This window comes from Rana temporaria, chromosome 4, assembly GCF_905171775.1.
Source record: "Rana temporaria chromosome 4, aRanTem1.1, whole genome shotgun sequence".
In the NCBI taxonomy this organism is placed as follows: Eukaryota; Metazoa; Chordata; class Amphibia; order Anura; family Ranidae; genus Rana; species Rana temporaria.
In genome coordinates, this window is record NC_053492.1 from 437,466,263 (window position 1) to 437,481,307 (window position 15,045).

The window sequence follows — 15,045 nt, forward strand, 5'->3', positions numbered from 1 at the left end:
TAGGGGTAAAATGGATAAGTTTTCTTTTTATTCCTTTCCCCCCCTAAGGCTGGGTTCACACTACGGTTTTCCCGTCCGTCAGCCGCATACGATTTATATGAAAAACCGTATGCGGCTGAAACGGACGGGAACGTATGGAACCGCACATATGTGTGTTTTCCATTAACGTTAATGTTAAAGGAAAACGTATGCGTTTGCCATACTGTTTTAAAAACGGCCGCAAAACCGTGGTTGAACACGGTTTTGCGTACGTTTAAAAAACGTTTTGCCAGCAAATCGTACGCACCCGGATGCATCCGAGTGCATACGATTTGCAATGCATTGTCTATCTATACGTTTTCCAGTCCGGGCCCGTACGTTTTCAATACTGAAATCGTATGCGGCTGTCGGGCGGGAAAACCGTAGTGTGAACCCAGCCTAACTGGAATGGAGCAGAGGAGCCATATCCAACCATTCCCCATGCACTGGTGCTGAAAATTAGTCACTTAGATTTTGGGAATTCACAGGAAATATTTATATTTTACGTTTAGAAAATATTTATAAACACAACAAGAATTCTCAAAGCACGATGGATTAGCTGAAGAGATAGCACAGTGGAATCTGTTACATTTCACACACTGCCTGTGATGAAGCTGTAGGAATGACACTGAAAAGGAGTCAGGTGTGCATTTTACTTTAAAATAATGAGCTCCGTAAAATTGTTTTGGTTTTACATTGCGAGGCCTGCACATCACAGCCTTTAAGCATAGTATCTCATTACATCAGACCATGTAGTTGGGTAGATCTGTTGGTTAAGGTGCAACAACGCTTCCTGTTTGCACTCTAGCTGTACACTTGTGGTTAAGCTGACAGGTAGTGAAGCGGTTTATATCTTTATCAGAGCATTGTGTCAGATCTTGTGGTTGTATGTGGGGTCTATCAGGCTTCTTGCAGAAAACTGATCTTTCAACAGGTTTGACAATTTTAGGTGTCCCTAATTGACCTGTGAAAAAGCCTTATCCAAGAGTCAAGTATAGAAATGTGAATTTAGGGAAAAAAGGAGGAAAGGAGGAACGGAGGAAGGGAAGGGAAGAAAAGGAGGAAGAAGGAATCAGCGCGGCAGCCAGGCAACTATCATGGTCAATAGGAAAAGTCATTATCCTCCGACTGATTTTCATGACACGGCTTTCTTGATTAGAGAATGAATAAAGCATTTTTATTATGGTCTGTATTTTTTTTGGGGGGGGGGTTAAGTTTTCTTATTTTTAACCATTAGTTGGAGCTTTTGGCTCACTTTCATGATTTCTAGTTTTGTTTTGTTTTTTGCTTACTGCTATTAGTGTTTTAATAAATTAAACACTGTATACTAGATGCACCATCACTGGTTTCACCCTAAAGTTCTCTGAAGAACTGTAGCAATTCAATGTTAAGGTGCAGTCTTGTCCTCAAGTTGTGTTTAGCAGGTATTAGGCCCCTTTCAGACGGACGGATAGAATGGTGCTTTTAGCTGCGGATTTTCTATTTTTCTACCGCAGCTAAAAGCACACAATGTTTTCCTATGGCCCCATTCACACACAGCGTTTACGTGCGATTTCGTTACATGCGGTTTGGTGCGAATAAAAAAAAAATAGAATTAAATGCGTCCAGGTGCGATGTAGCGCAGCTATATGCATATAACCGCAGGTAAATCGCAGTCTTTTTTGTCAACTGCGGATAGCAGCGTTGAAAAAACAAAAGAACAGGAAGCACATAATCCCCAAAAATAAAAGGGGTTGCTATGGAAATGAATACCGCAGCTAAACGCGGCCGCAATTAAATGAACGTAAAAGCATGTAATCGCAATGTGCAAATGCAGCTAATCGCAGTGCCTGGAGCCTTGAATTTCACAAAACATTGGTAGTGCTTTTTACTTCGGCAAAACAGCCGTCCGTCTGAAAGGGGCATAGAAAATAATTCTAGTCTCAGCTCAAAATTAAACTACATGTGGATATTGATTGTAAACTATTAAGCGATTCATTGACAGGCTTGAAGAAACTTTAGCAGCCATGCCAGGATAATAGGAGGTCCCAAATACTCCTAAGAATAAAATGGCACCATTTATTAATCAAGCACCCTCAAATGCCAGTAATGTGAACACAAGCCACTGCAAATGGTCACATATTTGCTGCAGAAGAGGAAACCAATCTGATGAAAAAGGGACCTGGAGCAGCATTCTTTAAAAAAGGTATTTTAGCTACTCTAGTCATCCCAAAAGGTCTTAACAGCTTATTTGAGTACAAGTCTACCTTACTACTCCTGACCAACAGGAAAACAGACAATTTTGCAACAAAGCTGCATATTAAAAAAAAAAAAAAAGTTTTTTTTTTTTTAACTCAAAACTAAAGTTTACCTTGCATGCATGAAATAAGACGGCTTATAAATGCAGCATTCGAGACAGACAACCGTTTCTGCACCCAGCCCCTGCAACATGTTACTATACACACTGGCAGTTTGCCATAGACAAGTAGCAAAAAATGGTTTAAATTTGTGTTCAAAGGCCATTTATCAGCAGCAAACCAAGAAGTTTTGCTTAACCCAACCTCCAACAAAGGACTTTTAGGGGTCAATTTTTTTTTTTTTTAAACGCAATGTAAAAAGACGCAAAGCACAAAACGCCAAATAAGCCACACATAGTGCAGCCAATTGAAATCAAAGGGCTTCCCTATGCATGTCAAAGCAAAAAATGAGCCACACTACTACTATGCTAGATGTGAATGGGGCCTGAAAGTGAAATTGGCGTGTTAACACAAGAACAATGAGGCTCCATTCACATCTGTACATTTCAGAAGTGTGCTGCACCAATAATCACATTTCAAAAAATGCCCCAAGCTCTGCTCTAAAAAGAATGTTTTGAAGCTTCTTTGGGGCAATTGTTGTGTGTATGGCAGGTGGATGGGTTGCCACCTGCCATACTCCATGCGAGGAGTGAAAATGTTCCAAAAAAATCAAACACACACAGGAATGCAAGTTCCCGCTATGCAGAGATGTGAATGGTGTTCGGCAGCCGAGTGTTTCTCAACTCCCTCCTATGTACTTGTATAAAGATGGCCATACACTATGCAATCTGATTGTATAATGTGTATTTAGTCAGAAGGGCGATCACTGATTTAATTTAAAAAGGGTGTGTGTGCGCTAATGAGGTCAGCAGATCAACTCCTTCCTGTGTCATGACCTATAGTCATAGGTAACCAGGAAGTACGGCAAAACGAATGGATATGTTCGGAAACATTGGTGAGGACAAGTGAAGTAAGTGACTGTAGATTTAATGGAAAGCCGATTATTTTATTTTTGCAAAAAGGTGAACTAATCCTTTAAAGAGGGAGTTCACCCTAAAAAAAAAAAATTTAAGATTAGATTCATGCTCATTTTGTCAAGGGGAATCGGGTAGTTTTTTGAAAAACAAAGCCGTACTTACCGTTTTAGAGAGCGATCTTCTCCGTCGCTTCCGGGTATTGTCTTCGGGACTGGGTGTTCCTTCTTAATTGACAGTCTTCCGTCAGGCTTCCGACGGTCACATCCATCGCGTCACGAGTAGCCGAAAGAAGCCGAACGTCGGTTTTTTGGAAAATCGTGACGCGATAGATGCGACCGTCGGAAGACTGTCAATCAAGAAGGAACGCCCAGTCCCGCAGCCCATACCCGGAAACGGCGAAGAAGATGTATCTCTAAAACGGTAAGTACGGCTTCGATTTAAAAAAAACTACCCGATTCCCCTTGACAAAATGAGCCTCAATCTAATCTTAAAAATTGTCATTTCCGGGTGAACCTCCACTTTAAGCCCGGACAAATCTCACCCAGAACCAAGATCCAGCTATAAGCAACCTGCATATGGCCATCATTGTATATAAAAAGATATTGCTGCACTTTGTGTGTTCAACTTACTCAGATGCTGCACTAATTTATCTGACTACCCACCATACATATGCCCTTATATACATATAGATGCGGAATAGCATATTCAAAATAGAAATTTAAATCTACAATTTTGTGACAAAGTCTGTGCATATTTTCCAAACCGTACAAATAAATTAGCAGGCAAGTGTTCTCCACGTGAATCCTCTACCATAGGTCACACAGCCTCATACCAAATAGGGGGCTTATTAACAAGAACATATTGATCTTTGCATGTATAGAAGAAGATCTGCTGGATTGGACAGGAGGCAGTTTTGACCTGTGGTGGAGGATCCACATAAAGAGCACTTGCCTGCCAATTTGCATGCACTGAAAAAAAATATGTACAAACTGTCACAAAATTGTAGGTTTTGATTATTTCTATTGTTTTAACACAGTATTACAATTTCTAGGAGACAGGACTTCCTATTACAAATGCCGCCGAGTAAGAAGGAGATTCTCCTCTATGTAATCTGACAGGACTCGTCCGGCCCCCTCCATGTCCCCTCCGAGGCGGTCAGAACAATAAATACAGTATATCCACGGCAGCACTCAGGGATTCATTGGGGGCTACACAAAGGATAGATTATATAAATATATATATATATATATATATATATATATATATATATATATATACACACACATACACACACACACACACATATATACACACACACACACACACACACACACATACACACACAAATTACCAATGGGGCCGCATTAAACTGGAACGAGGGCCGGACTTTGGACATGCCTGGTCTATGTGGATCGCTTTAGCCCGGATGCCTGCATAGTTAGATGTGCCTATTTTATTCATCAACCATGTGAGTTGCTAAATGTTGTACCTTCATTAAATGTAACCATATTGCTACACTTAGAGGCGCCTCTCTCTTCTCTTTTATACTCTGTAGCTCCTGCTGGATTTTGCTTCCAATCCCCTTGTGGAGGCTTCCATTTGTGGACGGACATTTTATGGTTACACAACCGATCACAATGCTGTAATCTTTTTATATGGGCTATAAACGAAAGGACGTATGAATAAATGGTTGTGGAATGAATAATCAGAGTTTCCATTATTTCCTATGGGAAATTTGCTTTGATACAAGAGTGCTTTGGATTACAAGCATGGTTCTGGAACGAATTATGCTCGCAATCTAATGTTTTACTGTACCAGCAGGCAGTTAGCCTTTTGCCAGCACAGCCCAATCAATGTGAATATCTCCATAAACCTTAATTATATCATATTTTCACAAAGTTCTGGTTTAGCCTGCTGCTCCTTTAAATCATTACACTACTATGACACCCATTAGGAGACTTGTGAAAGCATTACTATGACATGTGTGGCCGAGTGCAGAAGCCATCTGCTTCCCAGCTGACTGACTGACTGACTGACTGACACACACACACACACACACACACACACACACACACAGTGTTGACAGAAGAGAATCAGGAGACAGACCTCAGCTGTGCTAAACCCATCCATTCATGAAACCGCTTGTGTCATGACGAGATCATAACAGCACATGATTGCACAGGGTGCGCTATACTGTACCCCCCCTCCACCCAGACAGTTATGCGGGACTCCAACTATGCAGCAATTTTACGGAAGCAATCTTGTACTACATTTATAGTCTACATAACAGGCATACATCTTAGGACTAAATAAGATCGACTCCAAAGTAATTGTGCAACTTCCACATTTGTGTCATTTCACGTTTCAATTGTTGCATCACATAACATACACAGATCTGCAGATCCACCTGCCAATGGTTATCTGCATTTCAGTGCAGCCGCTAAGCATTCCTAATCAGCAACTACAGAGGCCAATCTGCAGCCACACACAGTTTTTGCTGCAATGCTTGACTACAATTCAGAGCTAAAAAAAAAAAATTTTGCACACGCGGATATCTAAATATCCGTTAAGTAATACATTCTTGACATAGGCCACAATTTCAGGCAGACACTGACAAGCTTTACGTTCTGGAACATCCCACACATCGCATAAAGCGAAGATTAATTGAAAAGTACAGCACAGGTGACTGGCTGGAGCCAGTAATCCTGGGCGACTGGCCGCCTTTTATCCTGTAACCATGCCAGACTCTTATGGGAAGGAACTGCTCTCTAGCAACTGTCTCATATAACATATCAATCAAGCCTCCCTCGACTTCTCAGGTGTCCTGAAGTCGTATTGATCCAGAGATGAGGTTGAAGAATTAAGCTCTTGCTTGACAGGATAAACAGATCAGTTGCTACACATGCTTAAAAGGATGGAGTTACACTTTGAGATCAATATACATTGTATAGAGAGGGTGGGGGAAGGTAAACTCCATGTCACAACTTTCCAGCTACAACAAATCTTAAAAAGGTACCCATCAAGAAAAAAAAAAGTACATGAACTTGCAGAGACTGACCTTCTAAAATGCTAGTTATCTGGCTGTCATGTTCATTTTCAACACCAGCTTAGTAAAAAAATGCTAGAAAAAATATTTGAATGTACTCGGACTTTGCTTGGGGCATAATAGCACCAGATACAATGACTGAACCCAGAGACAGCAAAACTATTAGAATTATTACCCCATTTTAATCATGACAAGGTCCATTTAACTACTTTGACTCTCTTTTGTACAGAAATACATTTTAGAATTATTAAACGTTTTTGTAGAAATTTCACCCGGGGGGGGGTGCAACACCTCTCTCTCCACCACTATAGACAAGAACATCTGAATTAGTTATAAGCATGATGGCAGTGCTGGGCATTGTTACATACTCTGCAGACTGCCATTGTGAATGTCTTCTGTAAATGTCTGTTCCCAGACTATTGTGCAGATGCAATAAATTGTTAAAGATCAGCAATGCAAACCTGACTGCACCCAGTTGGTCAGTGCAACTTCTCTTCAGAAGGGGAGTAGTGATGGCAGCCTCCAGGTTTCTCGTAAAAAAAAAAAAAAAAAAAAAAAAAAAAAAAAAAAAAAAAAAGCACTACATGCGTCCGTCATGATGGATCACAGACCGTATTGGCTCCCACTGACTGTTAAAGTGGGCACAAATAATTTTGGGATGTCCCGTTTAGGATACAAATATATGCAAATATGCAAAATACCCTTCCTGGCTTCCAAAACGGTCTGCATGAGCAGATTAGATTTATATGCCCGATAAACATACATTTATATGCCCATGACGTTCGAAATCCATTATAGAAATAATTTGTTTAGGACAGAGATTTTTCCGGGGCAATTTCAGAAGGGCTTTAAATAGGCTGAACAAAAAAACCTTAAAAAATAAAATTAAAAAATAGGATTTTTTGTACTCACCGTAAAATCCTTTTCTCTGAAGTCCATGGACGGACACAGCTCCTTAAATCTTGACAAGTGGGTTATGTTCCCTGTTTACAGGAGAGGACTAGGCAGAAACATGTTAAATAGTTAAATACATGTTACATTAACAGAGTTGAACAGCCCCGCCCAGGGGGCGGTTCCTCCAGACATAACCCTCCTCACTGCAGCTTGCAGCCTCAGTTCGTAACAAGCAGTACAAACCTAAAAAGGAGGGGTGGGAGCTGTGTCCGTCCATGGACTTCAGAGAAAAGGATTTTACGGTGAGTACAAAAAATCCTATTTTCTCTTATCGTCCATGGACGAACACAGCTCCTTAAATCTTGACAAGTGGGACGTCCCCAAGCAGTGTCAAAAAACGAGGGGTGGGAAATATATCAGTAAAAACAATTTTAACTTCACCCCAAAACAAGCAGAGCTCCTCAACGGAGGAGGTGCAACTTTAAACAGCCGCTGGCAAAAACTAGCGGCTGAAAAAAACATCATAAGATGCACTCACAGCAACCATGTAAATTCTGGAAAAAGCGTGAACGGACGAGCAAATCGCCGCCTCGCACACCTGCGAGACCGACGCATGATGTCGGGAAAAAAAAAAAAAACCCAGGAAGCACCAATTGCCCTGGTCGAAAGTGCCGTGACCGGAAAGGGGGGCCCGCCCTTAGGAGCATAGGCCTGTATGACGGCCTGCCCGATCCACCGAGAAATGGTGGTCGACGAGACCGCCAGGCCCTTTTGTGGACCAGACACCGACACAAAAGAGAGTCAGAAGCTCCGAAATGGAGCCGTAGTAGGCTGGTATACCCGCAAAGCGCGTACCACGCCTAAAGTATGAAAGGCCGAAACCTCCTTCGGAAGAAGGGAAGGTCGCGGGCGCACCATCACCTAATCCTTATGGGGGATCAAGCATGGCGGCTTGCAAGACAAGACCGCCAACTCAGAAACCCCTCTAACAGAGGTAAAGGCCACTAAAGGGGCCACCTTCTGAGATAGTGTCAAGAGAAAATCTCTCTGATGTTTCCAAAAGGAAGGTTCCTGAAGAACCGAGAGCACCAGAGTCAAAACTCATGGGGGAAGAGATGGGCCAAGAGGGGAAAGTATATGACAAACCCCTTGCACACAAAAAAAGGGGACCCACCAGGGAACGGGCCGCAAAAAGGCCACTAAAAGAACACAGCCAAGGCTGAAATCTGCCCCCAAACGGTGCTTTAAGCAATTTTTAGATCCAATCCAAGCTTTAAAAACAGCAGGACCCTGGACACCGAAAGTACGCCCGTGGACGTCACTCCATCCCTTCGCACCAAGAGAGGTGCGACGGTAGATCCTCCTGAAGAAGACTACGGTGCCCTGTTGAGATGACCGAGTCAGACAGACCCTGGTCACCTAAAGTCTGGCTTCCAATAACCATGTTAAGCAAGTCAGTGACTGTACAACAGGAGGAAGTATGGGACCTTGAGACAGGAACCTCCTGCCCTGGCAATCGCCAGGGTGCCTCCGCTACCAGGCGCCCGATATCAGCGTACCAAGGACGCCGAGATTAATCTGGAGCGATTAGAATCATCGGGATCTCCTCAGCATCCACTCTGTGGAGCGGCCGAGGAAGGAACTACCATGGAGGAATGGCAAAAAATCACCGATACAGACAACACAGGGCCACCAGCGCGACTGACGCGTCTGTACAAGATCACTAGACCTGGCCACTAACTGACACCCTTGCGGCGGAGACAAGCTGCCAGGAGATCCATGCCATGTGAGGCTCACCTCCTGCAAGGGAGCCGAAACACCCCAAGCACAAAGACCAGTCGCCCTGGTCCAGCATCTGGCGACTCCAGTAGTCTGCCTGCCGGCATACCTGATGGTAGACTGAAGCCACGGCCGTGGCGTTGTCCGGCTGAAACCAGATCGGTCGACCACAAGGAGAAGCATAGCCTGATCGCCTAAAATAGTAGGACAATGAACAGTAGACAGCACCTGGTATTCCCAGGCGGTCTTCCACCAGGCACTAGCCAGGCCCGACCCTGGGTAGCTACCGAGACCAGACACATTCAAGGAGGTGTGGTCATAGGTCCACGCAAGTCCAGCGACTCAGGGCCGACTGGACCCCCCAGTTTTGTGAACCTCCAGGTTCACAACCCGTGAGCTGGCATTCGTCGTAAACACCGACCACTGGAAGGAAGGAACAACTTCCCGGACCGAAGAGTCGGGAATCTCTGTCACCAACTCAGAGAGACTCTGACAAGGTGGCGCACAGGAATCCAATGATTTCAGAGACAAGAGATTTTTACCACCTGGACAGTAGTTCCACTGGAAAACCAGGGTGTGGAACTGGGCATACAGTACCACCTTGAAGGAGGCTACCCACAGACCCCGAACCAGCAGGCGCCCGGAGAGAAGACCGATTGCGTGATGCCAATACCTTCTCCGCAGACTGAAGAGTCTGCAATTTCTCCAGGGGAAGAAGGACCTTTGCCACTGAGGAGTCTGGATCAACACTAGATACTCCAACGCTGAGTCGGAACCTAGCATGCCCATAATTTGAACCCTGGGTCGCACACATGTAGGGCAGGCTTGCTGCCACTGAGCTACACTTTCTGGCCTAAACGTTTAACATCCACCCGAATCTTCGGAGGGTCTGAATGGGAATAACCCATCCACTAGGTCGGAGACAGAAGCTGCTCTCAGAAGAAAGTCGTCAAAGTAGCCAATGAGGCAAAGCCTCGCTGTCCCAACAAAATTCAAATAAGTGCGAGCTCCTAGCTGAAAACCCATGGTGCTGATGCCAGATCAAAAGGGAGGGCCACAGGCTGACAGAGACCCTTCTCTCATCACAAAGCACAGAAAAAAACACTGTGACATGTGCAAAACGGGACATGCATGTATGCGTCCCTGATGTCCGAGGACGTCAGGACATCCCCCGGATGAAGCGCAGCTACCACAGAACAAATGGATTCCATGCGGAACTACCCGACGTTCACAAAGGTATTTAGGGCCTGAGGCCCAAAGAAAACCCCAAAACTCTCGTCCTGCAGGAAAGGTAAAATTACCTTGCAGCTTAGCAAATCCCACACTGCCCAAGGCAGACCGACGTGCCGGGAGGGGAAGACACAAGGACAGAACTTTGTTCTGTGGATAGGAGGAAACCCTATCTAGTACTCCGAAGAGACCACCTCGCAGACCCACTAGTCGGAGAGCAGGGAGGTTTCACTGAATTGTGAACCTGCAAGCCGCCCCTCCCACCTAGAGACAGGGAGGGAAGGCTATATACATTGGCAGGATTTGGGTGCCGGCGTGATCGGCTTATGCACCCAGGGACAGATTAGTCCCCCAGCTGGGCCTTTGACGGCCTGGGAGGGTTGCCCCTAAATAATACACACACATAGTGTGTATGTATATTATGTAGGTGTATGCACACATGTCTTTGGAGGAAACCGGAGTACCCGGAGGAAACCCACGCAGACACAGGGAGCGACAATGCAAGCTCCAGGCAGATTGGCGTCAGTGTGCAGATTGGCGTCAGTGTGCAGATTCGAACCAATGACTCTTTTGCTGCCAAGTAATGGAGTTAAGCACTACACCACCGTGTGCATAAAACCATTCTGAAACAGACGCCCTGGATAACAAGGGCGCAGCATTCAATGAAGCATCACAGACCTATATGAGGCCCTGGACCAGCTGGTCCACTAGGCTAATAACCTCAGGAGAGAGTCGGTGCTCCTCCACTGTCTGGTGCAAAATGCTCACTCTGTGAGTTGTATACAGCACTAGGGGTCAGGACTACTCCAAGATGGCCGCCGAGCGTTCAGAACGCGGCCACAGGAAAATGGCCAGCACAATGTAAGCTGCGCCATAGCGTGGCTACGACAAAATGGGCGCCAATGGGAGTTTTCAATGTAATTGAAAAATCTCCCAAAAAATAGCGCCAGCGACCACTGAGACCCCAGTGTAGTGGCCACAATAGGCCGCAAGCCAGACCCCAGCATGGTAAACATGGAACGGGTCAGTACTTCGGATCTTCTATCAGTCAGATCCATACAAGCGGGGGTTCCCGCCCGGCAGTGAGGGACTACAAAAGCCCTCAGTGGCTTTTCTCATTCCGCATCTCAGAAATTATCAAAGAAGGGCACAGAAGGAAAAAACCTACACAGCGGTCTGATTTGTGTGATCCAAAAAAGACCGAGCCCTCGGCGGAAACCCAGCTGCACTATGCAGCTTAGGAGAGTCCCTTGCAGCAGTAAAAAGCGCACCCATAAATGCCTTATTCTGCCTTTTTTTTTTTTTTAACTAGGTACCTAGTCCATGGCTCCATAACAGAGCATTCCCCAGGGGATAACGGGGGAAGGGGGCACTCTTTTACCGCCCGCCCGCAGTCCACCCCCACCCTGGCACAAACTGTGTCCAGGACTAACAATAAAAACTCTGTGGGAATCACAGGTGCTAACACCTGCTGCCACCACCAGCATGTGGGGAAGGACCCAGATACTGACTCCAATATTTACATATAGTGTGTATAATAATATGCACACCTGTCCATACAAATAGACAAAAGCTCCTAGAGCCCTATTCAGGGCCTCTCACCCACTTGCTGCGCTGACCAGGGGTAACCAGGGGACTCCCTCAGGAGGAGACTGCCCAGCGCTGCCTGTGAGAGGAAAAGAACCGTGAGGTAACTTTTGCAGGGACCTGTGTTTAAACAGGAAAAGCCTCATAGGGCTGTTTTATGTAAGGATAAGACACAGATACAGCATAAAAAGCAAAACCGTTACAGGTGTCACCAATCAGTCAGCGTCTGCTGAAGTATAATCATAAACATCTGTGCTCATCACAGGGCTTTTTACCTCACAGGAAAGCCCAATACAAAAAAGAAAAAACACAGGCCAGATAACACAGTCCCCTCAGGAAGGCCCCCTCCCCCTGACAGCGGCAATGTTAGCAATGCAGCAAGGGAAAGGAGCAGGGAAGTAAGGGGAAGGGACCCCCGAACCCCAGGAATGCCCAGCTGTACCAACCCACCGAAGCAGGAGGGACTGTACTTACCCGTCCAAGCGAGGACTCGCTGACGCATTCCTGACAGAACTACAACCGAAATGGAGGTAGCTGTCGGCCCGGTCCACTGTGAGTGAGACAACACCACAGCCCAGTCATATGTGGACCTCGGAGCAAAGCTCACCGGCCACCTCAGGAGTCATGAGGTATGGCGTGGCAGACCAAGCCTCTTTGCAAAGGTGTGCCCACGCTTGCTGGTCGGACTGAGTAGACTACAAGGATCTATATTATCCAGCCTGTCTCTCAGCCAACAGTTGAAAGAAGATTCTTCAAGAAAAAGTAAAGCAAAATAAAATACAATTTCTCCACAGGGCGCTGGGCCCAAAGGGAGCCATACGTCCTTCTCCTTTGCTAGGCAGAACGAAACTGAGGCTGCAAGCTGCAGTGAGGAGGGTTATGTCTGGAGGAACCGCCCCCTGGGCGGGGCTGTTCAACTCTGTTAATGTAACATGTATTTAACTATTTAACATGTTTCTGCCTAGTCCTCTCCTGTAAACAGGGAACATAACCCACTTGTCAAGATTTAAGGAGCTGTGTCCGTCCATGGACGATAAGAGAAATTAAATTTTCCCAAAGTTCAACAGTAAAGCCAGCCATAGAGAGCTTTAATCTTGGCTGTTTCGGCAGGGACCGGACGAGATTCGAACCTTGAATGGGCAAGCTGATTGTACCCAAGTTGGTACAGCCAGTCTGTCAGATTTTCCATGCGATTGCCAGCAGCTATAGCCACTAGAAATAATCACTATGTCCTTTCCGCAGGGACGGCTCACACCACCACCCTGCTGGGAGAACACCAAATGTCAATGGGAAGGATTCCCCCATCAACACAAACTGTGTTGATGGGGGAATCTAGAGATTTCCCCCACCACCTATGGTTGGCTTAAGACAGAGAAATACATAATAACCCCTTTGATTCAACATGGAATTCTTTCCCATTGTATTCAACATCTGAAGGATGTACAGCAGAATTTGCAACACTAACCTGCCAAATGTAAGCACTGTGGTCACTAGAGCCACTGAGCAGGAACTGGCCATCAGGGCTGAGACTGGACTTTATGTAGAAGGTGGAGTTCAGGTGACCACTGAAGACCGACACTAAAAAGTAAAAGGGGGGGGGGAAAGTGTTATTCAAAGTACTTTTACAAAGCTTTAGATTCCTTAATTGGAGATCCCTGCAGGAACACACACACACACCTGACCTAAATAGTGAAGATTTGCCATGTTATACTGAAACGGCAGCACACTTTCTGTGGCATTAAGCGCATAGCTGTACATCTGTTCCCCTGTTGGAGATCACATAAGGCATTGTGCCTCTGGCCGCAAGTCCTGTGAGATTTGGCATGGTCAAATCTCGCCTGCTCATTGTTTTCCTTGCAGCAACAGAAAGTTGTATCCAAGGACCTGCCTCCTCTTTATTCATACTGTAAATCTGTATTCTGCACCCCTCGGGCTGCTGTTGCTTAAAAGATGAACTCCAGGTATTGGTATTTTACACATAGCTACAGAACGTTGGATCACTATGACCAAGCATATACCATACCTAGCCAATGCCTTGAAGCAGGAAATCCATGTAGTTGACACTGCTACTCTAGTGACCTTCACTTGCTTCTGGATTCCGCACCATGTGGATGCCCTGCTGCATTATGAACACAGGAGGTCAGCTGCTCGGTCACAGGAGCCATTCACAGGAGCCATTCACAGCTGCAATTCCTGAAAGAATGTAAAGTGCTCTCTGATTGGACAAAACAGAAAGTGTGATGTCACCACCCCCCCACCTCATTGTCCAATCAGAAAGCACTTGTTTTAACAAAAGCAAAGCATTCTGTGAATATCACCCATGCAGAGCGGCCAACCTCCTGTGTCAGGATGCAACAGGATAACTGTACGACACGGGGCCCAGAAGCAAGTGGAGAGGACTGGAGTAGTGGAGTCTACGTCAGCGATTTCCAGCTTTCAGCATTGGACAGGTATGCTATATACAGTACCGGCATTGGTCCAAGCTGGACCAATGTAAGCATGTATAAAAAGCCATACCAGGAATTCCTTAATTCTCTCTCTCTCTATCAAATCACCAGTCAACAGAGCAGTACAAGGAAGCAAAGCCCTGCCTCGAACTAGATTGCCTATTCCATATAGACAGACACCGCACAGAACAATTCATAGTAAATCAGTAAAGAATAGACGAGCTGCACTCCGTATTGGTGTCCAGTCCTTTGCCTTTTTTGGACACAGCTTTCAAAGTTTAGGTCCTTTTAATTATGGCCTTCCTTGAACTCAGCATAGCAGGACTGTGAGCCATTAAAAGAAGCATGGGAAAGCTTTTAGCCCTACTTCGCCTGTGGGTCAAATGAGTGCACACATAGTTCTGGACTCATGTGACCCAGATTTAGCAGGCAAAAGTCCAACATCACTCAGGAGATCACGACTCTGAAGGGATCCTGACTTTAATGTCGGGATCCACCTAGATGCTTGACTGGCAGCTGTCTCAGCCTCTCGGTGTGTCACAGAGCCTGAGTCAGCTGCTTACACCCCATGTCACCAACTCTCTGCTCACCGAAGACCGAGAGCCGAGTGATCAGTTCTTGCTCCGAAAGGCGGTGGGGGCTACATCCACCTTGGAGTGCATTTTTTATTTTATTGTTAAACTGACCCAACTGTGCCTTCTGGCAGGGATGCCAGAGTCATAAATGTAATTTTTTGTTTAAGGGTAAAGCAGTTTATTCAACTCTGTATTTTAGTTTGCTTTATTAGATTT

General features: G+C 45.4%; 1 protein-coding gene across 1 annotated transcript in view; it reads right to left on the reverse strand.

Annotated features, from left to right (window-relative positions):
• DTL (denticleless E3 ubiquitin protein ligase homolog) overlaps positions 1–15,045 on the reverse strand; it is a 51,574-nt gene that overhangs the window by 15,032 nt on the left and 21,497 nt on the right. Inside the window, exon 11 of the mRNA XM_040351480.1 lies at positions 13,273–13,385. Within this exon, the coding sequence (XP_040207414.1) occupies positions 13,273–13,385 (113 nt within the window). The remainder of the gene's footprint in view (positions 1–13,272; positions 13,386–15,045) is intronic.